Source organism: Calidris pugnax, unplaced genomic scaffold, assembly GCF_001431845.1.
Source record: "Calidris pugnax isolate Ruff unplaced genomic scaffold, ASM143184v1 scaffold124, whole genome shotgun sequence".
Taxonomy (NCBI): domain Eukaryota; kingdom Metazoa; phylum Chordata; class Aves; order Charadriiformes; family Scolopacidae; genus Calidris; species Calidris pugnax.
In genome coordinates this window covers 2,476,425-2,501,059 of record NW_015090914.1, presented here as the reverse complement: position 1 = coordinate 2,501,059, position 24,635 = coordinate 2,476,425, and the positions used below count along the sequence as shown (strand labels likewise).

Here is a 24,635-nt window from a genome sequence, read left to right as displayed (position 1 = left end):
CCTCCCCCGCCCGCGCCCCGCCCGTCCCGCCAGCGCCCCCCAGCGGGCGGAGGAGGGGAGCAGGAGGCCGCCGCGCTTCCGGTCTCCATTTTACGCAAAGGGCCGAGCGGGCCGGAGGTCTGAGGCGGTGCCGCGGGCCCGGGCGGGCGCGTTACCGGATACCGGGCTCTTCCCGTCTCCTTTCCTTCTCCGGCGGGCGCAGCGGGACGGTGTCGGGGCGGGAGGTGTGTGTATGCGCGTTGGGGGGGTGTGTGTGGTGTGTGTGAGGGTGGTTCCGTTGGCCCCTGCGGAGCCCCCGTCGCTGTGGTGACGGGGGGGGCTGAGGGCCTGTGTGTGACGTGCTCAGCTGCCCCTCTCTCCGCTCCTTCTCGGCGGGCAGAGCTCGGGCCGGTGTCGCCGCCGGTGTGAGGGCCAGCGCACGGGGATGGGCTCCCTCAGCTTCCCCGGGAAGTTCGCCCCCGGCCGCTGAGCCTGTGGAGTGGCTTCGTGTCTTTCCCCCCCACCCCGGCGGAGAAGAGGCGGCGGGGGGACAGGGTCGGGCCGCCCCCGCCGGGCAGGATGGACCAAAGCGTCGTGGATCACCCGGTGACCCTCATCATCAAGGCCCCCAACCAGAAGTACACCGACCAGACCATTAACTGCTTTCTGGACTGGACCGTGGGCAAGCTAAAATCTCACCTCTCTAATGTCTACCCCAGTAAGCCGGTGAGTTGTCGGCCAGCCCTTTACTTTTTTTTTTTAATTTTTTATTTCTTCGTTTTTTGGGTAAACTGCTTTCTGGACTGGACCGTGGGCAAGCTAAAATCTCACCTCTCTAATGTCTACCCCAGTAAGCCGGTGAGTTGTCGGCCAGCCCTTTACTTTTTTTTTTTTTTTATTTATTTCTTCGTTTTTTGGGGTAAGGGGCTGAGGGCCTGTGTGTGACGTGCTCAGCTGCCCCTCTCTCCGCTCCTTCTCGGCGGGCAGAGCTCGGGCCGGTGTCGCCGCCGGTGTGAGGGCCAGCGCACGGGGATGGGCTCCCTCAGCTTCCCCGGGAAGTTCGCCCCCGGCCGCTGAGCCTGTGGAGTGGCTTCGTGTCTTTCCCCCCCACCCCGGCGGAGAAGAGGCGGCGGGGGGACAGGGTCGGGCCGCCCCCGCCGGGCAGGATGGACCAAAGCGTCGTGGATCACCCGGTGACCCTCATCATCAAGGCCCCCAACCAGAAGTACACCGACCAGACCATTAACTGCTTTCTGGACTGGACTGTGGGCAAGCTAAAATCTCACCTCTCTAATGTCTACCCCAGTAAGCCGGTGAGTTGTCGGCCAGCCCTTTACTTTTTTTTTTTAATTTTTTATTTCTTCGTTTTTTGGGTAAAGCTGGCGTTGCAGGAACTTCTGGACGGGCCGTCGCGACTTCGCCTGGGTACTCTGTGAAAATAAACAAGGAAGAGCCCTGGTGCCAACCAGCTGTCTGTGCAAAGGCAGTGCCCGGGTCCCTGCTGCCAGGGAAGTTGGCAATATAAATAGCCACTCTTGGTTTAAGAAGATCGCAGTGTAGTGTCCCAAGAGGTGGTATCACTTAAAATGCCTATTAATGCTCCACATAACTTTTTTGGGGGAGCTGGAATTTAGATAGCTCTATTTAAAACTAATTTCTGTAAATATAAGAGTTCTGTCTAAAGTGATTAAAGTACTTAAGCAATAAACTTCCCACAGTGTAGCAGATTCACTGAGGTGTGGAGCAGGTAGATGTTTGTTCATAATATTATTTGAAAACTGCAGTTAACAACCTCCAGAATAATTTTCTTTTTTTTTTTCCCCCCCCTCTTTGAAAAGCTGTTTTTGGGGGTTGTGCTGAAAACTCTGCTCTCGGATGTTCTGCAAACTTTTATGACAGTTGTGACTGTATTTTGAAACTTAATATAAAAGTTTATATTTTTTTTTTTTTTAGTTCACTGAGGAAAAATATGATTTATTTTTAGATTCTTTTAAGTTCTAAGTTTGGCAATTAAAAAGAGGCTATGAAAAAGGCATACAGGTAATAATAGAAAGATAAGGCTGTACCTGTTTAGGATGGCAGTCATACAGATCAGTATATTTGAATATTTGTTCTGGAAAACCATATAAAGGGAGTGACTTTGCCTCCACATTGCAACAGCATGTGCGGCCTAGACCTTGCTGTGGAAAACATCAGACAAAGGTTGCCTTTACACGTAAGTGATGAGGATTCATCTGGTTCAATAGAATTATTATTATATGCTGATTTCTTCTTTATTTTTTGGGGGAAAGGGGAGAGGGGGGAAGGGGAGAGGAAGAGAAAATAGTGGCTTTGTGTCTCAAAGGGGTTTTCCACCTTTTGGAGAAAGCAGAAGAGAAGCAGTCCGCTACTTAGGCGGTGTCACTGGCACACTGAGATCTGTCAAGCTGTATTGGAGAGTTTGTGGGTTTAGTTATTGCTTTGAGTAATTCTCTGCTGAGAGAGACTGTCTCCTGCGAAGGAAACCAATACGTGATTTCAGCTGGTTGCTGCTTCTTCCTCCTCGCTAGAATCCCCTCCTGTGACGTATTTCTGTTTAAACACTACTTTTCTCATTCATCCTGTGGTCTTGCTAAATTGGGCTTCTAGGAGGAATCCTTAATGAACAAGAAGTTTTGGGTTTTTTTATGTTGCGCTGTAGGTTTTAACCAGGAGTATAAATATATATTAAATTTCAGCTTCCTGCAACATCTGTCTTCTGTCGAAAGTTGATTCCTCAACATGCCTCTCATTATGGATTGACTAGTTCAGAATCCCCAAAATTGTTCTGGGGAGTTTCTTTAGTGAAATTATCTCAGTCATTCCAATTGAAGTTGGATTTCCTCTTTTTGCAGTCAAACTAGTAACTGAAAAAAAACCAGTATTTTTATCTCATAGACCCTTTCAAATTAAAGTAGTAACGTGGGAAGGGAGAAGGGCCTTTAGCAGGATGTCTACTGTGTGTAGTAAAATTGAAAAGTGTATTTTTGACTTGATATGGTTTTGATGTTGAGTGTTACTGCTTTTTTTTTTTTTCAAATTTGTTTAAAGCTTTGTACTTTTAGGAGGGATTTTTTTTCCTCTTTTTTTTTTTTTTTTTCTTTTTAAACCAAATCAGTGTCAAAAGCTTGTCGATTAGAATTTTTACATTCCTTGAATGTGATAGGTCCTGGAAATAACTTTGATTATGATGTTATTTTAGGAGTGGAAGGATATATCAGAACACAGGTGCTCTGTAAGGGTATTGCAGTGTTCTTGGAAGTGAGGACTGTAAAACACAAATCAGTTGCTATCACTGTGATGCAGAAGTGTTCATGTGTGACCTGTGCTTCATTCTCCTGTACCCACCTCTGAATTAGTCAGTAAACTAATGGTAACTGTAAATGTTGTCCTTAAATGTACAATTTATTAAAGAGTATGTCTTCAGAAAATGTATATTAAAGAGAATATCTTCAGCATAAAATCATAGAATCATTCAGGTTGGAAGAAACCCTTGGGATCATATAGCCTATGTACAGGCAGTTTCAAATTGATTTAGTTGTTATTAAAGTTGGTATGTCACTGAATAAACTAAATGGGGTTTAAAACAGTGTTAGATTAGCTTGTGGGTCTATACTATGGTTTGCATTTGTCAGTATTTTTATTTTACTCCTGTCACTGGACCAGTTTTTCATAGCTTGAGTACTGCGGTTAGTGTCCCTGAATGAAATACTTATTTAAGACAAGAAAACTTGGAAAATCAACCCGTGTGTCTCAATCTGGCACATTTTACATTCAGTGCATTAGCTGCTGCATCATTTGCACCCACAAACATTAATTTAAAATTGCTGCTTCTCATTTCCTTTGGTACCTGTCATCTGGCATGTCCTTTGCCCACAGTTCTAACCTCACGTGGTGGGTTGGATTTTTATTTCCTATGGAAGAGAAGCTGAGGGACTGAGATAATGAATGTCTTCTAGCTGAAACAGGATAGCTCAGATTATCTATGCTTCTAGAGGAGGTTGCTGCTTTTGCTGAGGTTTGGTGGGTTTTGGTGTTGTGCTGGGCGTAGCTAACTTAGACTAAGCATTGCAAAAGGACTTTGGCTTGAAAAATAGAGGGGAAAAAATACAGGCTCATGAATTCTTGATTTTTCAATACATACCTTTTGGTTTATGATCTGAAAACTGTCTTCCACTTCACTTCTAAACTTTGGGTTCGAGAATCTTTTTATCTGATCTGTGCTTACTTCAGAAAATGGGGCCATTCTAATTATATATATATTTTATATATATATATATATATATATTTGTAAGGGGTTTTTGCATTGCAGTTTGGGCTAGCAGTGAGTTCCTTGAAGCAGGAAGTGTGTTAGTGAACCTCCTCAAGCTGAGGATGAGTTGAATTCCTTTTCCATTGACTTTGGCATTTATGTGAATGACTGTGTTCTCACATTTATCACCTCTTCTTCCACCTGCCTTGAAAAGAGGATTCCACATCTCAGAATTTTGGGATGACTTTCACCTTGATAATCTCAAGTGGTAATCCTATAGTGCACACTTAGGTGTTTAAGTTACTCAGGGAGGAGTGTGGGGTATAAGACCTCATCTTCTACCATTAATGTCTCTAGCTTAATATAATTAACAGTACTCAGTGGATGTGCAACCTCTTCTTTTGTGGTTTGGTAGGGAGCTGAAATATATTGCTGAAGGCTACACAGGAGTCAGCTGTGAGGGGTCATTTTAATCTAGCAGTCTCTTCCCTGTAAAGTATTAATATTAAAAAAATAACTTTTTTAACACACTCGCATCGTGTTTGAGAAGGTACTTAATTAGATGGGGTTGAGGAGCGGTTCATGTGTAAGGCAGGGAAGAGAAGAATCTGAATTTGACCATGTAGAAAGCTGTGTTGTGAAGTGGGACCAGCAGAACAGCACTCCATTGCCATATTGAGTTTGGGGTTTGGGTTTTTTTCTTGCTGTTGTGGTGTTTTGTTTGCTTTAACAGCTTATGTGTTCTAATTAATCTCCAGATAATCTGTCTCGGGCCCCAGAAACAAGGTTTCTGAGACTTTTCTGCTGGCTCCCTTAGTCGTTCTAAAGCAACAAGTTTTTAATTTACAGGAAATTAAAGTTTTCTGTAATCTTAGTGCGTGCTGGAAATTCTGGTATTTCTAAGGTGGCCTTTCCCAAATACAAAATGCAAGTAGGCTTACTGTCCTGACACTGTCCAAAACCATGACAGTCACTAATTAAAAATACAGGAAAATGCAGAAAAATAAAGAAAATGATTCCACCGAAGAAGTGATAAACAGTCCTATACTGTATGTGGCAGGTTATGCACTCATTTTTTTTTTTTTAAGACATGTACTTAATCGTGAATAGCTAATATGAATTTGGGAAAACAGTTAAAACAAAAGCTTCTCAGATTTAATATGTGCTTTTTATAATTATTTGCTAAGAGTATCTGTAATTTTTTCTAGTGATAAGACCAGACTTTTTTAGGGAATAAAAAAGTTCTGCAACTTTTCTATGTTCTGCTGTTATGGTGAATCTGCAAAAGGCTATTGTAAGAAAAAAAAAAAAAGAAGTGAAAACTTCTGTGAAAGCTTTTTCTAATTGCAGAGATGTGGATTTTTGGTATTTGTGTCTTAGTATAAGACTGCAGAGTGGGCAACAGGAGGCTGGGAGAGAAAGAGGAGAGATATAAGACTAGCTGTTTGCATGGTGAGGAAGTTCTTCAAATATTTTATGCTGATGATGCACGTCTGCTCTCCTGCTGTTAGGGTAGATTTCTTCATTTAGCATTTTCTGAAGTTAGTGCTCTCTTTCAAGTGACAAATGCTATTGTCTTAATTTTAGTTGCAAGGAGTTAACTGGAAAAAAAAAAAAGGCTGCTTAGTCACAGCATGTTAACAACCCGCTACTTTTAAGACTATTTAAAACTTTCTCACAGCATAAACTGAATTGGGTGGGATTGGGGTTTTTTGTTGGTTTGTTTTCTTTACCAATAAGGTAGTTATTGCTTTAATGTGCTGGACATCTTAGATCCCTCAAATAGATTCCTTTTAAAAAGAATGGCATCATTATCTCTTCCCTGTAGAATAGTTTAAAGTTATTATGTTATGAATAGTGTATTATTTGTGGTTTTGTTTGTGGGTTTTTTTTTTTATTTTAAATCTTTATTTGCATTACTAAAGTATTTTGAACCCTTTTTTTTTTTTTTTATTTTATTTTTATTTATTTAGTATTTGCATTACTAAAGTATTTTGAACTGTGGAAGTACAAGACAAGAAAAAAGCTTACCAAAGTTAGAAGCTACCTTAAAAAAAAAAAGTAAATAATTTTGCTGCTTCATGCTTTTTAATGCTTTCCTCCTCGTTTCCTTTTGTGACTTTTTTAAAATCTTTTTTGGGGGGGTGGCTATGTTGGCAGGGACTAATAACAAATTCTGTGTTGGAAAAGGTTGAAATTTGTGCCTTCCTTCTGCATATTTTAATTGTCATTCCATCAGTCTACTAACTATTTTGTTTCTCTTGCTCCAGCTACATTTCCATCTACTTTTTCAGCAAGTGCCTGGGAATGGGAGCAGAGCAAAGAGCAAATCTTCTTTAAAAGAAAGCACTTTTTGAATATACTTGCTAGTTTTCTTGAGCAGCATTTGCCAGTTAAGTGTTATTAATTGTTATGGCGCTCTTGCTGAGTGCATAATAGCAGAATTCTTTTCCAGAATCAATTTGTGAGTTGGACTTGGGAAGCCTCTGAAATGTTTTTAAGGCTATCTGTTGGTGGTTGGCGTGATAAGGGGTTTTTTCATCTGCAAATGTTATCTCCAGCTGCGTATCTGTACAGCAGGAAAAAGCTAAATTCCTTTCTTTGTCCCATCTCCTAGTCTACAAAGGATCAGAGACTGGTGTATTCTGGCAGACTGCTTCCTGATCATCTGCAGCTGAAAGATGTTCTCAGAAAAGTAAGCTTTATATCAACACCATATGATATTTGATCGACCCCCCTAAATTTGGGAATTTAGATTAATGTCATTTAGCTTCAAATTTTCATTGTTGTATCGGGAGATGTAACCATATAATGTTGATATGTTCAGGAAAATGTGTTTTTGAGTATCCCTTCTATGTAGGATCAAGATGCTGGTGGATTGAGGCATGTTAGCAGTTGGTGGGAGAGCAAGCAGGCTGTGTAAGTTCCAAACAAGTGGTATGTGGTGTAGAGAGACTTCTTTGGGCAGTTCCCACTGTGACCTAAACAGAATCATTTAACAGATTTGTGTTGGTTTGGCACATCATTTCATTTCTTGTCCTTACTTAAATTCAAGAACTTACATGAAAAATGTCACTTCTATAAGCACATTAAAGGTAATGTATTTATATGCAAACCCAGAATTCTAAATTCCTGAATGGTTTTACTGGGAAAGCTATTTGTTGCTCTGGTTTCATCAGCAGTTCCTGATGCTCTTTGAATATTTTTGCGTTTTTTATTTCTTTTTTTTACATCAGCAGTTCCTGATGCTCTTTGAATATTCTTGCGGTTTTTATTTCTTTTTTTTTTTATTTATTCTGCTGATTCATCTTGGAAAAAAAATAATTCTAATATTAATCTAACTTTGGATTTTCCAGTCAACATTTAAATTAAATCCTGAATTAAATTGAATCCTGAATATGCATCACATGTGATGTAGGAAATCTTGAAATACGTGCAGTTGATTCTCAAATTGGTTCAAGTAGTTTGGATTGATACTACCAAGTAATAGGGACTTCATTAAGTTAGTTAAGTTCTTAAAAATTTATAGAATGAGGTGATGCTTACGGCAGATTATCAAGAACTTGGTTTCAATTTTGATGGTAACAGAAATCATAATGCATTATGTTGAGTAGCCTTTAAACTCCTGGTAAACAGATCAGGATGCCTCAATAGCTATAATTGGAAAATACTTCAGGTTATTAAACAATTGCATGGTTTTAATCCAATGAAATAGGTAAGCTTTGTAATACAGTACCTTGCTAATACCTTTTTTGTCATGTTTTCCAGTAAAAAATCAATGTACAGACTGCAGGAGTGAGTTACATGTTAATATTTAGTATGGAGGAAAGTCTCTAAAGGAGTACAATGCTTTAGTCCAAGTCAGCAGCTGAACTTCCTTATTAAGTACGGAGAAAGAGATGCAGAGGAATCCTGAATATTGCTTGAGTAGACTAACACCATTGTTACTTTATAATCTTCGTTCTGAAATAGATTTTATTACATTGGATTTAACTGCTTATCAAAAATGATTGAAATTTACTATGTATAGGTTTACTAGAAAACTGGAGCTGGAGCCAGCCGGTAAATATATATTGTACTACTTAAAACTTCATGAAAATGCTTATATAACTTACCTCAAAGCTTAGTTTTGCTCATTAAGGACAAAATGAAGTCTGAATCCCTTAAATTCCCTTGGCCTGCTTACAGCAGGCAAGTTTTAGCAAAGAGAATTTCAAATCTTACATTAGTACTAGAGGAGAAACTTTGGCTAACTACTGTCTTCTTTCAATATACAGGGGCTATATTTGACTTTAAAGACATTTTAGTAAGTATAGGTGTTGGATTTAGTTAAAGAAATTCAGTGAATTTAAAAACACACTCATCAGTCTTAACCACAAAGGTAAAAATTGGTAAAAAAAGGTAAAAATAGGAGGTTTTTTGTGTTCAAACTTTCAAGAGCTCTTGGGAAAAAGGTATGCTTGCTCTTAAGTTCAATCTTATTTTCTGCCATATCTTTTCTACATTATCACAAATTTCTAGCTAATGTTATTTGAGGATTTACCAAATCTCTCAAATTAGCTTTGAGATACTTGCTCTTTGATACTGAACAGTGTCATTTTGCTGATACAGAATATCTTGAGGCTGTGAGCTGTGGCAGTCTTCAACTCCTTATCGCAGAATGCTATGGGCTTGGAAGGGACCTCTGGAGATCATCTCCTCCAACCCCCTGCCAAAGCAGGTCCACCCAGAGCAGGTTGCACAGGAACGTGTCCATAGAATCATAGAGTTGTCGAGATTAGAAGGGACCTCTAAGATCATCTAGTCCAACCATCAACCTAACTCTGACAAAAGCAAAAAACCACATCTCTAACCCATGTCTCTAAGCACTATGTCAACCCGTCTTTTGAATACTTCCACGGATAGTGCCTCAACAGCTTCCCTGGGCAGCCCATTCCAAGGCTTAAAGAACCCTTTCAGTGGAAAAATTGTTCCTAATATCCGGTCTGAACCGGAGGCCCAGTTCAGGCAGGTTTTAAATGTCTCTGAAGACAGAGACTCCGCAACCTCTGTGGGCAGCCTCTTCCAGGGCTCTGCCACTCTCAAAGTGAAGAAGTTCCTCCTCAGGTTTAGATGGAACTTATGTTCAAGATTGTTCCCGTTTCCTCTTGTCCTGTCCCTGGGCACCACTGAAAAAAGACCGGCCCCATCATCCTCACTCCCTCCCTTGAAGTATTTACAGGCGTTGGTCAGATCCCCCCTCAGCCTTCTCTTCTCCAGACTAAAAAGCCCCAAGTCCCTCAGCCTCTCCTCATAATAGAGATGCTCCAGGCCCCTCCTCATCTCTGTAGCCTCTGCTGTCCCCTCTCCAGCAGTTCCCTGTCCTTCTGGAACTGGGGAGCCCAGAACTGGTCCCAGTGCTCCAGATGGGGCCTCCCCAGGGCAGAGCAGAGGGGCAGGATGACCTCCCTCTTGATGTGGTCAGAATGTTGATCACCTGCATTCAGTGCTCTATGGTCACTGCTTACTGTCACCCACCAGTAAGAAACTACACTTCATGTAATAATGATGCTGCGCTTGGGGCTAGAAACTGATACATGAGGTGTAGTTTCCGTGGACATGGACAGGCTGTGCTAGCAGTAATGCCCAATGCTGTATAAAAGCAGTTATCCACTTTTCTTTATTCCTAAAGATTAGAACTGAAAAATGAGTAAGCATGTGTGTTAACATTTGTTTTTTTAAATAGTTTTAAAAAAACAAACCCTCCAAGCCTGGTATTTCTAAATGTCATCTCATTAAAAACTGCAGCTTGACTGCACCGCATTGATTTCAAAAGAGGAGAGAATTTTTGTTGCTTTTCTTGTTTAACATTTGGGTTACTGAGGAAGCTGCAGTGGGCAATTTAAATACAGTCATAGCTGTTCTTGTTGCCGTGGCCATACTGCTTCAGGCACACTGATACAATGGCCTGTTTTCATTTGATACAGTGAAATAGCTACATATTGAAGTTTTTAGAGCCTCCATGTTCTGGGGGGAGTATCACAGAATTGTCGGAGTTGGAAGGGACCTTCTAGAGCCCATCCAGCCCAACTCCCCTGCCAAAGCAGGGCTGCCCAGAGCACATCACTCAGGAGCATCCAGGCGGGGCTTGAAGATCTCCAGAGAAGGGGACTCCACCCCCTCCCTGGGCAGCCTCTGCCAGGGCTCTGCCACCCTCACCCCAAACAAGTTCTTCCTCCCATTGGAGTGGAACTTCCCATGGTCCAGCTTGTGCCCGTTGCCCCTCGTCCTGTCCCTGGGAACCCCTGAAAAGAGTCTGGCTCCATCCTCCTTCCCCCCCCCCTTTAGATCCTTGGAAGCATGAAGAAGGTCTCCCCTCAGCCTTCTCTTCTCCAGGCTCAAGAGCCCCAGCTCTCTCAGCCTTTCCTCAGCAGGGAGATGCTCCAATCCCTCCATCATCTCTGTTGCCCTACGCTGGACTCTCTCCAGCAGTCCCCTGTCTCTCTTGATCTGGGGAGCCCAGAACTGGACACAGGATTCCATGTAGTATATTCATGAAGAAGGGGAGCCCAGAACTGGACGCAGGATTCCATGTAGTATATTCATGAAGCAGTATATTTATGAAGAATTGGCATGGGCTGATTATTTGCATGCTGACATGGCTTTGAGTGGTGCCACTCCTTCAATTCCTCATTTTCAAATATTTAGGAATACTCAAGTCCTATCTAGCACTTGGAATAGCATCCCCTGAGTGTCGAGTATCTTGCAGGGGCTCTTCAGTTGGGCATCTGAAGGTTAGGCTTGAGCCAAGCTTAGATGGGAGTGAGGTGGAGGCAATGGCTGGTACATTTTTCTTACCTTGGTCTGCTTGTGTCTTCAGCACCTACATTTTTCATTTACCCTGATGTCTTTATTGATTAACACTCTTCATTAGATCTCAATGCAAGTGTAAGCATCCTTAAGTTAGGGAAACCAAGTTCTGTAAAGGGTTTGAGATTTTTTTTTCCAAAATAAAAGTTAAAGTCTATGTTATACTTCCTCATGCTTCTCTGTGTGGTCTTCCATTGGTTCTGCTATCTTGGAGTTCTAGGGAAAACTGGGGATAAGTGAATGTTCAATGTGCTATTGTGGGCAGCTGCTAAGAAAATGTTACTTTTGAAACAGTAGACTTCTCATGTGCTAGGCTCAAGTTTTGCTTTATGGTTTCTCCATTTCGTATAATGTTCCTTTACTGATTGCAAATGCAGCTTTGAAAGTGGATTTTTGAAGACATTGTTAAATGTTGTTGTTTTAGCTCTTCAATTTCTTTAATTTTTTAGCAAGATGAATATCATATGGTTCACCTGGTATGTACTTCCCGGACACCCCCAAGTTCTCCAAAACCCAGCACCAGTAGAGAAGGTCATGGAGCTTCACCCTCCAGCAGTAGCTCAGTGAGTTTATTTTTTTTCATACACAGAACATGAATTTCTTCTATGCTGAGGAAGCTTTCCAGAATTTCGCTTTTAATTTTTAAAATTTGACTGTAAAATAGTATGTTGAAAGCAGAGCATGCCATATGAATTTGTACAATTAGACTGGATTATTTAAGGGTGTCATTTTATTTAAACAAAGATGACTTTTTTTTCAAATTGTAACACAGTTATGTTTACTAATGATAAACTAATGATTTTTCCAATCTATTCTTTATTTGTAACACTTTTTTTCTTTATCAAAAAGTATGCTTTCCTTTCTCTCCATACTCCCTTTGGCAGAAATTGAACAGTGTATTCAGGTATTCTTTAAGAAGTAAAAAACAAGACAAGTTCTGATTTATTTAGTGAAAATTTGTACCGCTGAAGGGACACCAGTCAAATGAGTGCCCTTGTGGTGAGACAGAGAGATGGAGCTTGGCTAGTGTTTGTTCTGCTTGATAGGAACTGGCCAGTACTTACGTAGGAGCTTTGAGGTCATCATAGTGTCTGTAAAACACAAGTAGACAGTGTTCTTAACATAGTGTCTCTTCAAAGGCTGTATTTCTATCTCTGTTTGCAAGCACGACACAGGGGGCCTCCTTTGTGATTGTTTTATTGCCACGTAGACCAATTCTAAATGTTGTATTTAAGTGACTGTATTAATGACTACTTAAAGCAGTCAGTGTGCACAGTGTTAAGTTCATGATACTTTGAAGGAAACAACCTAAACCCAAAACTTGAATGGCCTCTGTTCTTCCATTTGTTTATTTTTATTTTCCCTCCACTGTCTAGTGGTAAATTTTTCTTGGTTCCCTTTGTAGGGTAAATGTGATATGGATGTCTTTAAGTAATTGCAGCTCCTCACTTCCTGAGTTGTCAAAGTTGAAGAGGATTTTTCTACTGAGTAAACATCCTGTAATGCTTAGCGACAGGATCTGGAGATTTATTAAAATGAAAATAATGCATCTCAGTGGCCAAATTGCAGTCTTGTTATGTGACAAATAATCTAGGAGTGCCAGCTGTTGTCCTGCTTCCAGGGTTAAGTGTTGATCTTGGAAAGCCTTGAAGGTGTGACGTTAGTTTTAGGTGTGTTTCTTGGTACTTCCCTGTTCTCACCCCTTGCCCCCTCCCAGTAGTGAGCGCAGCAGTTCAGATCAGGCAGCTGACACTGTGAAGAAGGTGAGGAGTAGAAAGGGAAACAGAAGAGAAGAAAAGAGGAATGGTATTTTAAGCCACTGCAGGCACTATTGTCTCTGACTATAAAGTCGTATCCTGAGGTGGTAGTTACTTTGGTTAATGGCAGCCACTAGAATTTTTGTTGCTGCGAAATATTCTTTGGATTAAGCTTTAGTTTGGTTCAGCTTTTTGAAACTTTGATTCCCAATGACTTGTGATTTTTCTCTGGGACCTGTCAAGCATTGAGTCTTTCTGAAAACTTCACTTTTAGATGTGCACCTGAGTGCAATTTTCGATTTCTGTTTTTACTAAAGGCTTGCCAGAACCAATAAAAGCCCAGAAGACCTGAGTGGTGCTGATTTTCTCAATAAAACTTCTGACAAAACTTAAAACTTTAAGGCAAATAGTTTTTTCAGACACAGTAGTAAATCTTGTAACAAACAAAAAGATCCCCAACCTCAATTTTATTTATTTTTAAGAATTTGGACTGTTCTGGATCAACTGCTGCCTCACCCACAAGCCAGGAAGCTTCGTCTACGTTGTCGAACACTAGTGCGGATGGAGTGAGGCATCGTAATCTTCCACAAGCACAAAGCAATCCCACACCAAGCCACCAGTTCCCTTATTTAATGCAAGGGTAAGTGACACTGAAGTAGTCCTCAGCTCTTTGATACTCTTTTAAAGTGCTTTAAATGTTCAGTTACAATAATGTTTCTTTCATAGTCCGCGGAATGATTTGGCTAGTTATCTTGACATGTAACTCACATGTAGAAACGTATTTAGTATCAACATTAAAGTTTTTAGCCAGGAGTCAATCAAAGAGTAAGTGTTCTTGGTGCCTCCCCTTCAAGCTGTTTGGTTTTTGTTTTTTTTTTTTTCATGCTTTCTGCCCTCAAATTTGTTATGCAACTGTAAAATTTATCTAGGGGATGTAGTTCGTAAGGCATCTGATAAATTACTGCTTCTGGTTGCTTTTTCTAGTCCTTTATTGTAATCATCAACACTAAATACTTATCAGAATGCGATGGGTTTTAATTTTTGACCCATAAGAGATGAATCCAATATGGAGAAGTAAGAGTTACAACTGTAGAAATGATATGCAGGTATGTTGAGTACATTTAAACACTTGTGTATCTACAACAGAATTTCTAAGTACCTTCAGACATACCAATGAAATGTAACCAGAGTACGCCTCTAGATCAGGTCTGTTATTACATAACTTTCAAGATTCCATAATTTTTTTTGCACTTAGAAAGCAGCTTTAGAAATTTTTAACCCGTGTGACCTTTGCAGCTTCTTAAATTTTTGATTTTGTTTTGTTTTGATTTTCTTCCAAGAGGGAAAACGGGAGGATAGTGCATTCTGAGATGATAGCTGTCATTCTGAGATGATAGCTGTCATTTCCTCAGGGAACATTTTCACCATTTCTTTCTGGCAGGGCGTTCTCCCAGTGCTGTATAAATTGCAGAGATTTTCTTTGTAGAATGTTGAAAAAAATACGAACCTGCCAACAGTAGCAATTGTTTCTGTCAGTGGAAAAAAAACAGATGTCAAGTACTGTTGCAAATTTATTTTGTTTCAGTTCAATTGACTTGCTTTCTTGTTAGAGTTAACCTAGACTTTACTAGTCTCAATAGTTTTCAGCCTGAATTCCTTCAAGACTTTTTTATTATTTATTTGAAATATACTGTTTACTGGGAAGAAATTGCCTTTGCAATGGGTGGAGCACTTCTATTATTCCGACCATGTGCATTTCAGCAGAAGTGGTTATACTTGCCTTTATGACAAGGCTAGGTTGATTGTCAAGACTGCTGTATGGTGTAATGTAATTTAATACTGAAAGCATTTTATTGTCTGTTGTGTAAATGACTAATCTTTAAGAAGTTTTAATGCTTTTCTAATTAGCTTTTCACGTAAGCATACCCTGAGAGTGAGTTTTTCATCAGTATGCATGTTGAGCTGAATAGCCTATAGACTTCAAAAAGGACTATGGACTTCAGCTAAAACACTGAGCTGAAATAATTCAATTAAAATACAGCAGGAAGCATCAGTTTGGAAGACATTACTGAGTTTGGAAAAAAGAATAAGTGAAATAAAAATACTAGGTCTGTGTATTTGGCAATTAATATGGATTGAGAGGAGTGGATCTGTAGACTGAAAGAGGTGCTGAGAACCTGACATCAACACTGCACTTATTTCAGGCTTTTCTGTCTTATTTGGGCAATCTCTAGTCTGGTCACCTGGACTAGGTGTCTAATTGTGGCTCAAAAGCATTAGCAGTGCACAAATTAATCACATATTTCAGTGTAGTGTAATCAGAAAGGAATCCAGATGGTGATTCAAGAGCATTCTGTGGTGCGAGCAAAACTGTAGTAAGAGGAAGTTACTGGAGACTTCCTTTAAAAGTGCAGCCCTGACCTGAAAAGAAATGCCAAAATAAATGAATGCTAAATAATAATAGGTCTTTTTTTTGTAAAAATAATAATTTAATGGAAGGCTGTCAGAACTTAGGGTAGATTTTTGCTGCAGACTACTGGGCACTGGCTGTGTTCCACTTGAAATAGTCTGTGCAAGTGCCTGCTGTAGTTGCTGGTGTCTTAAAAAAAACTTTCTTTCAATAATCTTTCTTTAAGATTTCAATAATCTTCTCAGATGCATCTGCTACTTGTATTCCAGCAATAAGAATTGCCTTCTGGTTTTTAGCTGCTCTCTTAAACATGTTTTGGGGCAATGAAATGTAGCTTTAATGTAATTTATACACAGATTGAGACTTGTTAGGAACACTGAAGATCTGTAGCTGAAATTTGTGTTGCCTTGTGGATTATTTTTTTTTTTCATGACCAAACACTTTTGTTCTAGCTGAGCAATGGATTATAGGCTCTGCTGATGGGTAAAGCTCTCCAGATGTTTGAAAATGTATGTGAGGGGCAGTTTTCTTGAGCATTTTGCAACACTTTTGTTAGTGAAGTAGCTTGTACAAGTAAGTAACATGAATGTCAGATGATTAAATGATGGCTTTGATGGCCTTTCAGTTCCTGGCACAAAGCTTTAATGCGCGTGTTGAAAACACTTTGGGAAAATAGCTAACTCTGATGGTTATGGAGAAGGCAATTTAAAACTTCTTGTTGCTTTTGAATTTTTGAAAATGCTGTTTTCTAAAAATCTAGACTTGAGGTGGGACTGGGCAAGTAATTTGTGTATCTACCAAGTCAGTCTTTGCTCTGGAGAGCGAGCACAGCGTTGTCTGCTCCTGTGGACATAGTTGTGGGTCAGGGCCCCCCTGTGCTACGCAGGTACAGTCTGAACAGATGGGCTTACATCCTCAAGTGGCTTGTATTTCAGATTGGAGAGTGCTTGGAAGCAGTGAACAGCGAAGAAAGATCAAGGCAGGGAGATTATTTGTCAAGTGTGGGCAGCCCATCTAATGAAATGGTTTTGTATTGCGTACATGGTGATGTTTGAAAGTGAACAGCAAAATGGCGTGCTGACAGCATGCAGCGTGCTCTAGCACGTAAATACTTTACTTCATCAGAAGCCTTTGCTTGTTGATTTTTTTTTTTTTTTAAAGAACATAGTGGAGGATATTGAAATACCACTTCAAGTTGATATCTCAGGCTCACATGAGACTAACACTGAACGAGATGTCTTTGTGGGTCAAGGTCATTAAATAAATGCAGTTCTTGTCAGTCATGCAGATGACACATTGAGCTAAGTCTGAATAAAAAAATCTTATTTTTCTATTAGTAGTGAATAGTATCTTCGTGATGACAGGAGCTAACTAGTCTGACCTTACCCTCAAATTCAATCCCAGTTAGCTCGTTTTAGGTATCTTTCATAGACCAAAAGGAGTAATTCTGAGCTTCCTAGCCATTTAAGGAGTACCATGCCTTTCTTTTCAGAGTATTCTCAATCTACGTCTACCACTTGAACCTTAAAAACAGTTTTCTTACTTATCACAGAATGCTATGGGATTGGAAGGGACCTCTGGAGATCATCTAGCCCAAGCCCCTGCCAAAGCAGGTTCACCCAGAGCAAGTTGCACAGGAACTTGTCCAGGAGGGTTTGAATGTCTCCAGAGAAGGAGACTCCACCACCTCCCTGGGCAGCCTCTTCCAGGGCTCTGCCACCCTCACAGTGAAGAAGTTCCTCCTCATGTTTAGGTGGAACTTCTTACGTTCCAGTTTGTGCCCGTTCCCTCTTGTCCTGTCCCTGGGCACCACTGAAAAAAGACTGGCCCCATCCTCCTGACACCCACCCTTGAAGTATTTACAGGCGTTGATCAGATCCCCCCTCAGCCTTCTGTTCTCCAGACTAAAAAGACCCAAGTCCCTCAGCCTTTCCTCGTAAGAGAGATGCTCCAGGCCCCTCACCATCTTTGTGATCCTCTGTTGTCCCCTCTCCAGCAGTTCCCTGTCCTAACTATTCTACTGTCTGCTGTGCTGTGTTCTCCAATCTTGGAATGCCTGTGCCTATCCAATTTGTTTCTCTGCTCTCATGCTGTTGCTGCCATCCATTCTTTTGAAATACTTCCTGTCTCTTTTTCCTCCTTTTAGAAAAATTACGAGAAGAAAGCACGTGCTATTTTCCTTTTTCTAACAGCAAGCTGGCTGGCTTCGCCAAGAAGAGTGTCTTCCTTTGGAGAGGTTCTTCTCACAGAAATATTTTAGGCTGTGTTTAGAGCTGTTCCTGAGTTTCAGAAGCTGACTTGATACTCTGGCAGCAGTGATAGCCGTGTAATTGATAAAATCTGCCTCATTTGAGGAGCAAAGAAAATACTGCTGAGCTGGTTGGCATTCCAAGGCAGAAGCCAATTCTTGGATATTGATGTCTACTTTTTCTCATTAGCGGAGTCAGATCTTGAAAAGCTAAGTCTTGCTTATCAGAAAGTTCTATCTCCTAGAAAAGCCATTGGGCAAAAAGGGAAAAAAAAGAAATACTTGAACGGGGAAGCAGAGAACATGACCTAAACTGAAACCTTCTGTGGTTTGTCTTGGTTGACTTGTTTCTTAATCTGCTGTTAAGCTTTCAGACATCAAGAAAGCGGCTTTTGAAAGAGTTTGGAAGAGAGCAGAGGCTCAAATCCTGTAGTATTTCTAATGATGTATCTGTGAGGGAGAGCTATTAGCCCGAGGCCTCTCAACTGTTGTTGAGCTCAACTTGGCAGTTTTAAAGACCCGCCCTAAAATCTGTAACCCATGAGGAGGAGAATTGGTTCATCCCTGCAGAACTCACTCGGGCAACCTGGGGTAGCCCTGCTCCTTGGTGACTGAGGTGGAGGAGTAGGTGTGGTTGAACAGTGACTGGTCCTGCTTGTTTGCATCCCCATGTGATGTTCTACCTGCTTGAAATGGAGACATTGCTCATGGATTTGTCACAACATAGTATTTAGCAGCACCTAGGTGAATTATCTGAATCATCTTTACATTTTGAGGCTCAAATGTTTAATGAGGGTCAGTGTTTTATGAATTTTGGAAGAGTTCAGAGGATAGAAAAATACATTCTTTAAGCTTGCAGCCATAAAGATAAAACCACAGTTTATGTTTTTGAGTAACAGCTTCATAGCTTTGCAGTTGCAGCCTGTTAATTATGCATAAATAATTAGCATCAGCAGGGCTGCCAGTTCACCCTTCCAATTTTTGAAAGAAACCTAGAGTATTGCTTATGATTATCTCAGTTTGTATGCGGTATTAGGAAAGTACCTTTTGCTTTTATTTTCTTTCTTTTCCCCCAAACTGTCATCAAAACCAGATTACGACTAAACACATTTCGCAGAGGTCATGGAGTTGCATGGCAGGCTCTTCTCCAGAATCAAAGTGAAATACATATTCATGTGTAAGATTGGGAGGAAAAAGTTAAAAAAAAAAAATATTTAAATGTCTTCCTCCCATCTTTCATTCTGGGCATGTCTTGTACATCTGAAAGCCTGGTAGACTAATGAAATCTCTTGGTGTGATATCTTTGCAGGGAGTGCCTTACTTAGGGGACAGGTGTAGTCTGCAGTGCAATTACAGCAGTCTCAGCTTTTGCTACCTGCAGTCTGAATAAACTTTTCTTCATGCTTTATACTCTCATGCTGTCCTGAAAGATGTCCTGGTTTACTACAGTTCCCTTCATCAAAATCTTTGGGGAAAGAGTTGGAAATCTTGCCAAAAACATGCTATATGCTCTAGGAGGTAAGAGAGGCTAAGAAGTTTCAAAGCAGATGAAAGCAAACCTAAAAAACCTATGTATAGGGGCTTTGTATCTCTTGCATGTGAACTGGAGTTAAAAACCCAGAGGGACGAGAATCACTTATGCCCAAAATATTGGGGGGGGTGGAAAGGGAAGTAAATAATTTACAGTGGTTTTAATCGCATTCTTGAGAAGCTGTATTTGAAAGATTGGTTTGTTGCCTTTGCTCGTGTTCATTTCTTCGTATCTTTTATCAAGGTAGTTTTTCAGGTATTGCTTGTAAAAGAAAGTTATAGAAGCTAGTAAGTTTTACAGTGCTTCTGAGGGTGACGAGAAGCTGTATTTGAAAGATTGGTTTGTTGCCTTTGCTCGTGTTCATTTCTTCGTATCTTTTATCAAGGTAGTTTTTCAGGTATTGCTTCTAAAAGAAAGTTATAGAAGCTTCTGAGGGTGAGCTTTGAACTTAAAAGGAATTGTGTGGAAGAATTCCTGCAGTTAGATACAGAATTTTGAAAAATTCTCCATTTGGTTTTGTCCTGGAGCTGCTGCTAGTGACCGAGACCACGCAAAGTACAAAACCACAAATCCTCTTTCTCTACAAATAGCTTTGCTTATTAATTTCCAGTATGAAAATATAGTAGTCTTTTGGAATGGGTGGGATGATGATCCTACTACATGTTGTTTCAGTGTTATTTCAGTGTATTATTGTAGGAGGACAAATAAAAGAAAGAATGCTACTTTAATTGTTTTTTTAATATTGGTTTATTTTATAAATGGGCAATTTAGAACTGAATATTTTTCTTTAAATCCTTTTATAGCAATATAGGCAACCAGTTTCCAGGCCAAGGTGTTCCTGCTGGATTTTCTATGTACCCTGCATTCAGTCCCTTACAGATGATCTGGTGGCAACAAATGTATGCACGTCAGTACTACATGCAATAGTAAGTCTGCATTATCTTGGGTAGTACTAAGTTACACTAACGAAAGGAAGGTATTAAAAGCTTAAATGTCACCTGCAGGATGAAAACGTCTGTTTATTTTGTCTGATGGTGCTGTTTTACAGTAAATTTTGTCCAGCAAATTTTAAAATCCAGTTTTGGATTGGCATTAATGAGTAAAGATTTAAGGGAAAACGCAGATTTTTTTGGAGATGTATTACATCTAAAACTTTGGTTTTTATTACTGTAGAAAAGAAGACAAGAACAGACTTAAATTCTGATGCGTGTTTTTTTTTTTTTTTTGACAAACTAGTTTTTATGTTTAAATTTTTAGCCAAGCTGCTGTTTCAGCCCAAGTGACTTCCAGCACTGAGCCAGTGAGATCTGCGGTTGCCCAGGCTGTCAACTCAGAACATGCTCCTGCAAACGAGCCTGCAGCAGCCCCAAATGTAGCCGTCCAGGAGAACAGGCCCCTAAACCCCAACGTTCAGATGAACGCGCAGGGTGGCCCAGTAGTGAATGAGGAGGACTTCAACCGGGACTGGTTGGACTGGATGTACACCTTCTCTAGAGCAGCCATTCTCCTCAGCATCGTATACTTCTATTCTTCTTTCAGTCGCTTCGTCATGGTGATGGGAGCCATGCTGCTGGTTTATTTGTGAGTACAACAGTACAGAGTACAGCCACGGAGCTGATCTGTGGGGTGTGTTGCTAGTGTATATTCCATTTAAACTGTGAAAAATCATCTAAATGCAGAATCACAGAATCACAGAATTGTGGTGGTTGGAAGGGACCTCAGAGATCATCGAGTCCAACCACAAAAAAAAACCAAACCAAACCAAAAAAAAAACCAAACCACACCACCCACCACCTAAACACACAACAACAACCAAACCAAAAAACCATCACCCACCCACTCAGCAGCCCACGACAAACCAATAATCAGTGACCTGGACGAGGGGACAGAGTGTATCCTCAGCAAGTTTGCTGATGATACCAAACTGGGAGGAGTGGCTGACACCCCGGAGGGCTGTGCTGCCATCCAGCGAGACTTGGACAGGCTGGAGGGCTGGGCAAAGAAGAACCTCATGAGGTTCAACAGGGAAAAGTGTAGGGTCCTGCACATGGGGAAGAAAAATGTCAGGTACCAGTATAGGTTAGGGGTGGACCCGCTAGAGGCAACTACTGAAGAGAAAGATCTAGGGGTCCTGGTGGACAGTAAAATGACAATGAGTAAACAGTGTGCTCTTGCGGCCAGGAAGGCCAATGGTATCTTGGGTTGTATAGGGAAGAGTGTAGCCAGCAGGTCAAGGGAAGTCATTCTCCCCCTCTACTCTGCACTGGTGAGGCCACAACTGGAGTACTGCGTCCAGTTCTGGGCTCCCCAGTTCAAGAGGGACAGGGAACTACTAGAAAGAGTCCAGCATAGGGCTACAAAGATGATTCAAGGATTGGAGCATCTCCCTTATGAGGAGAGACTGAGAGAGCTGGGACTCTTTAGTCTGGAGAAGAGAAGGCTGAGGGGAGACCTTATCAACGCCTACAAGTATCTCAAGGGAGGGTTGAAGGAGGAGGGAGCCAGACTCTTTTCAGTGGTTCCCACCGAGAGGACGAGGGGCAACGGGCACAAGTTGGAACAGAAGAGGTTCCACTCAAATATGAGGAGAAACTTCTTCACGGTGAGGGTGACAGAGCCCTGGAACAGGCTGCCCAGGGAGGGTGTGGAGTCCCCTTCCTTGGAGATTTTCAAAACCCGCCTGGATGCTCCTGAGTAACATGCTCTAGCTCTAGGCAATCCTGCTTCAGCAGGGGAGTTGGACTAGATGATCTCTATGGTCCCTTCCAACTCTAGAAATTCAGTGAAATTCAGTGAAATAATCTTGGGCACTAGAGCATGCCCTGAAGAAACATGTCTACACGTTTCTTAAATCCCTCCAGGGATGGTGACTCCACCACCTCCCTGGGCAGCCCATTCCAAATATTCAGGTGTTGGTCCTTTAACAGCATGTGTTTAAAAAAAATAAATTACTTGAATTTCAAACAAGCAGAGAAGCTGATAGGAAAAAAAGCAGTAATTCTCAAAACATATTTACACTAAGTTACTGGATCAGTAGTGTAGAAACACAGAGTTTTGGGATGGAAATTTAGAAAGTGGGGGTGAGGGGAAAGAAGTTCATATAGCTCAAGCATATGCTTGCATGAACTGAAAACATTTACTACTTGGATATAGAAGTAAAATTGCCGAGCTAACTTCACTTATGTTTCAAAAATAACATTTGGGATTTGTGCAGTAAATTCTGTTAGGTGGAGTTGAGGTACTGCTACTGGAACGGTGGGTGCTAGGTCTGGTAGAATTACAGGGACTTAAATTTTTTTAACCTCTCTTGTTTTATGAAGAAAGATCAGTACTATTGTCATCACTTGATGATCATTCCCATCCAGGGAACTGCTGGAGAGGGGACAAGAGGAAATGGGCACAAACTTGAACATAAGTTCTACCTGAACATGAGGAGGAACTTCTTTCCTGTGAGGGTGGCAGAGCCCTGGCAGAGGCTGCCCAGGGAGGGGGTGGAGTCTCCTTCTCTGGAGACATTCAAACCCTCCTGGACATGTTCCTGTGGGACCTGCTCTGGGTAGACCTGCTTTGGCAGGGGGGTGGAGGGAATGATCTCCAGAGGTCCCTTCCAACCCCATAGCAGTCTGTAATTCTGTGAAATCAGAATAGAGACACTTGAAAATGTAGGAGAGGCTTATTTAATTTGCAACAATAATGTCGTTCAAGCCTTAGCTGAAGCTTTAAATTCTTTTTATCCACAAAAAATAAACTAAACTATGAAAATTGAGGCTGCCTTTGAAAATGAATAAAACTTAAAAATCAGGAGGAGACACTTAAGAAGTGTTCTACTGTTTAATCACCTAATCATGGTAAATTATTCATCTTCTGGAGCAGAGGGCTGTAAACAGCACTTCTGAAACTTAAAAGAACAGCCCTTAGCAAGACCCTTCCCAATCCAGACATCCAAGAATAGCCATTCCATCTAGAAGTAAGACTTGCAGAAACATACATGCAATTTCATTTGTTTGAAAGTATTTGAAGAATTGACTGCAGTAGCTTGCTGTATCAGAAAAATCTTTTTATTCCTTTTAAAAAGAGAGGTCTTCATCTGTTCCATTTTCTTACGTAGACACCAAGCAGGATGGTTCCCCTTTAGGCAAGAGGGAGGCCAGCAACAGGCAGCCAATAACGTGGAAGTGAACCGTGATGGGCAACATGCAAATAATCCTGATCTTGAAGAGATGGTGAGTAAGAGCAGACACGTCTTTTGAGACTCCTGTGTATTTTGTTGCCAAGTAAAGCTGCAGTGCCTGGACAGAAAGGCAACTTCCATGAAACATAGTGAAAGCTTTCAGCGTTGTACTCAGTGTTGTGCCTGCTGCTTAAATTCTGTGTTTTTCCAGTCTGACAGTTATTGATTGTCTCTCCTTCAGTCACAGACTTTCTTCATGCTAGTTATTCTTCAGGAAGGTGTTCTGAGAAGGTTCTTAATGTAGGAAGATACTGCTGGTTACCTTGTGTCAGAGCTCTGAAAAGAAGCAGTTGAATTGCTTCAATTTCTGTTTTTTTTTTAAAGGAACGACTTATGGATGATGGGATTGATGAAGAGAGTGGAGAAGACGCAGGTGAAGATGCCAATACAGAGCAGCAGCCTGGATTCATGGCTTCTGCTTGGTCCTTTATCACAACCTTCTTCACGTCGCTCATCCCTGAAGGCCCTCCACAGGTTGGCAATTAAAGTGGAAAAGGAACTGTGTTGGGCAACCTCGGTACCGATTCGTCTAAGTGGAGCAGATCCTAGAGAGTGTTTTAAATACAGTGCAATTTCTGAAAATTTATAACGTTATCTTTTTGATCATGGTGTACAAAAATGTGTATTTCTCTTTTTTTCTTTTTTTTTTTGGCTTTCTCACGCATTGAATATTTTAAGCACAAGTGGACTACTAAATGCTTTCTTTAAGATTCTTCTTTTTCTGAAGAATAAAATGTAAAGATAATGGTCTTCCATGTTTTACTTTAATTTCAAATGTGTATCATACTGAGGCAAAAAGCTTGTACTTTATCTGCACCATTACCTCTTTAAAGAGCTGTTAAAAAATATGAATGTTGACAGACCTTTCCAAATGCTGTCTATTCATCTGAAGAACTTTAATGTATCTTGTGGTAGTTTTATGCAGGGTAGGAATTATCACTTGGGATTTGGAGTTTATATAATTCCTGCAAGAATGCTGTAAACACAAGGATCACTTGTTAATGGCATGTTGTCTTCATGCCACTAAAGCCTCTTCTTCATACCTCTAGAGAGCTAAAAGCTTTTTCTTGAGGCTATACTGAAGTTCATTCAAGTTGGAGATGTTTGACAGCTCTTCAAAGACAGTTGACAGTGATGGGATAGACCTTAAATGTTTGATACATACAGTGCTTTTTAAGAAAAATATAACTGTACTGGAGTAAAACATGTACATTGGGTTTTTTTAAATAAAACCTGTTACGGTAACTCTTTTGGATGTTTATATGCATATTTGAATGCAAACAACTAAATAGTGCATCATTGAGGATGAGGATATGATTGGTTTGAGAGTGGAATAAAGTTACCATGGTGGCATTACCAA

The 24,635-nt window shown here is 40.8% G+C and overlaps 1 protein-coding gene across 3 annotated transcripts; it reads left to right on the top strand.

Annotated features, from left to right (window-relative positions):
- The first annotated feature begins 84 nt into the window (after positions 1-84).
- HERPUD2 (HERPUD family member 2) lies at positions 85-24,635 on the top strand. 3 transcript variants are annotated; one of them, XM_014949495.1, is made up of 8 exons: positions 85-705; positions 6,867-6,944; positions 11,548-11,661; positions 13,338-13,495; positions 19,848-19,970; positions 20,302-20,625; positions 23,153-23,267; positions 23,600-24,635. In XM_014949495.1, the coding sequence occupies exons 1-8, from the start codon at positions 559-561 to the stop codon at positions 23,759-23,761; spliced, it is 1,221 nt and encodes a 406-aa protein (XP_014804981.1). In that variant the 5' UTR covers positions 85-558; the 3' UTR covers positions 23,762-24,635. The 3 variants fall into 3 exon arrangements, with proteins under 3 accessions (XP_014804981.1, XP_014804980.1, XP_014804983.1); XM_014949494.1 differs by lacking the exon at positions 85-705 and adding an exon at positions 910-1,292; XM_014949497.1 differs by lacking the exons at positions 85-705; positions 6,867-6,944 and adding an exon at positions 910-1,292.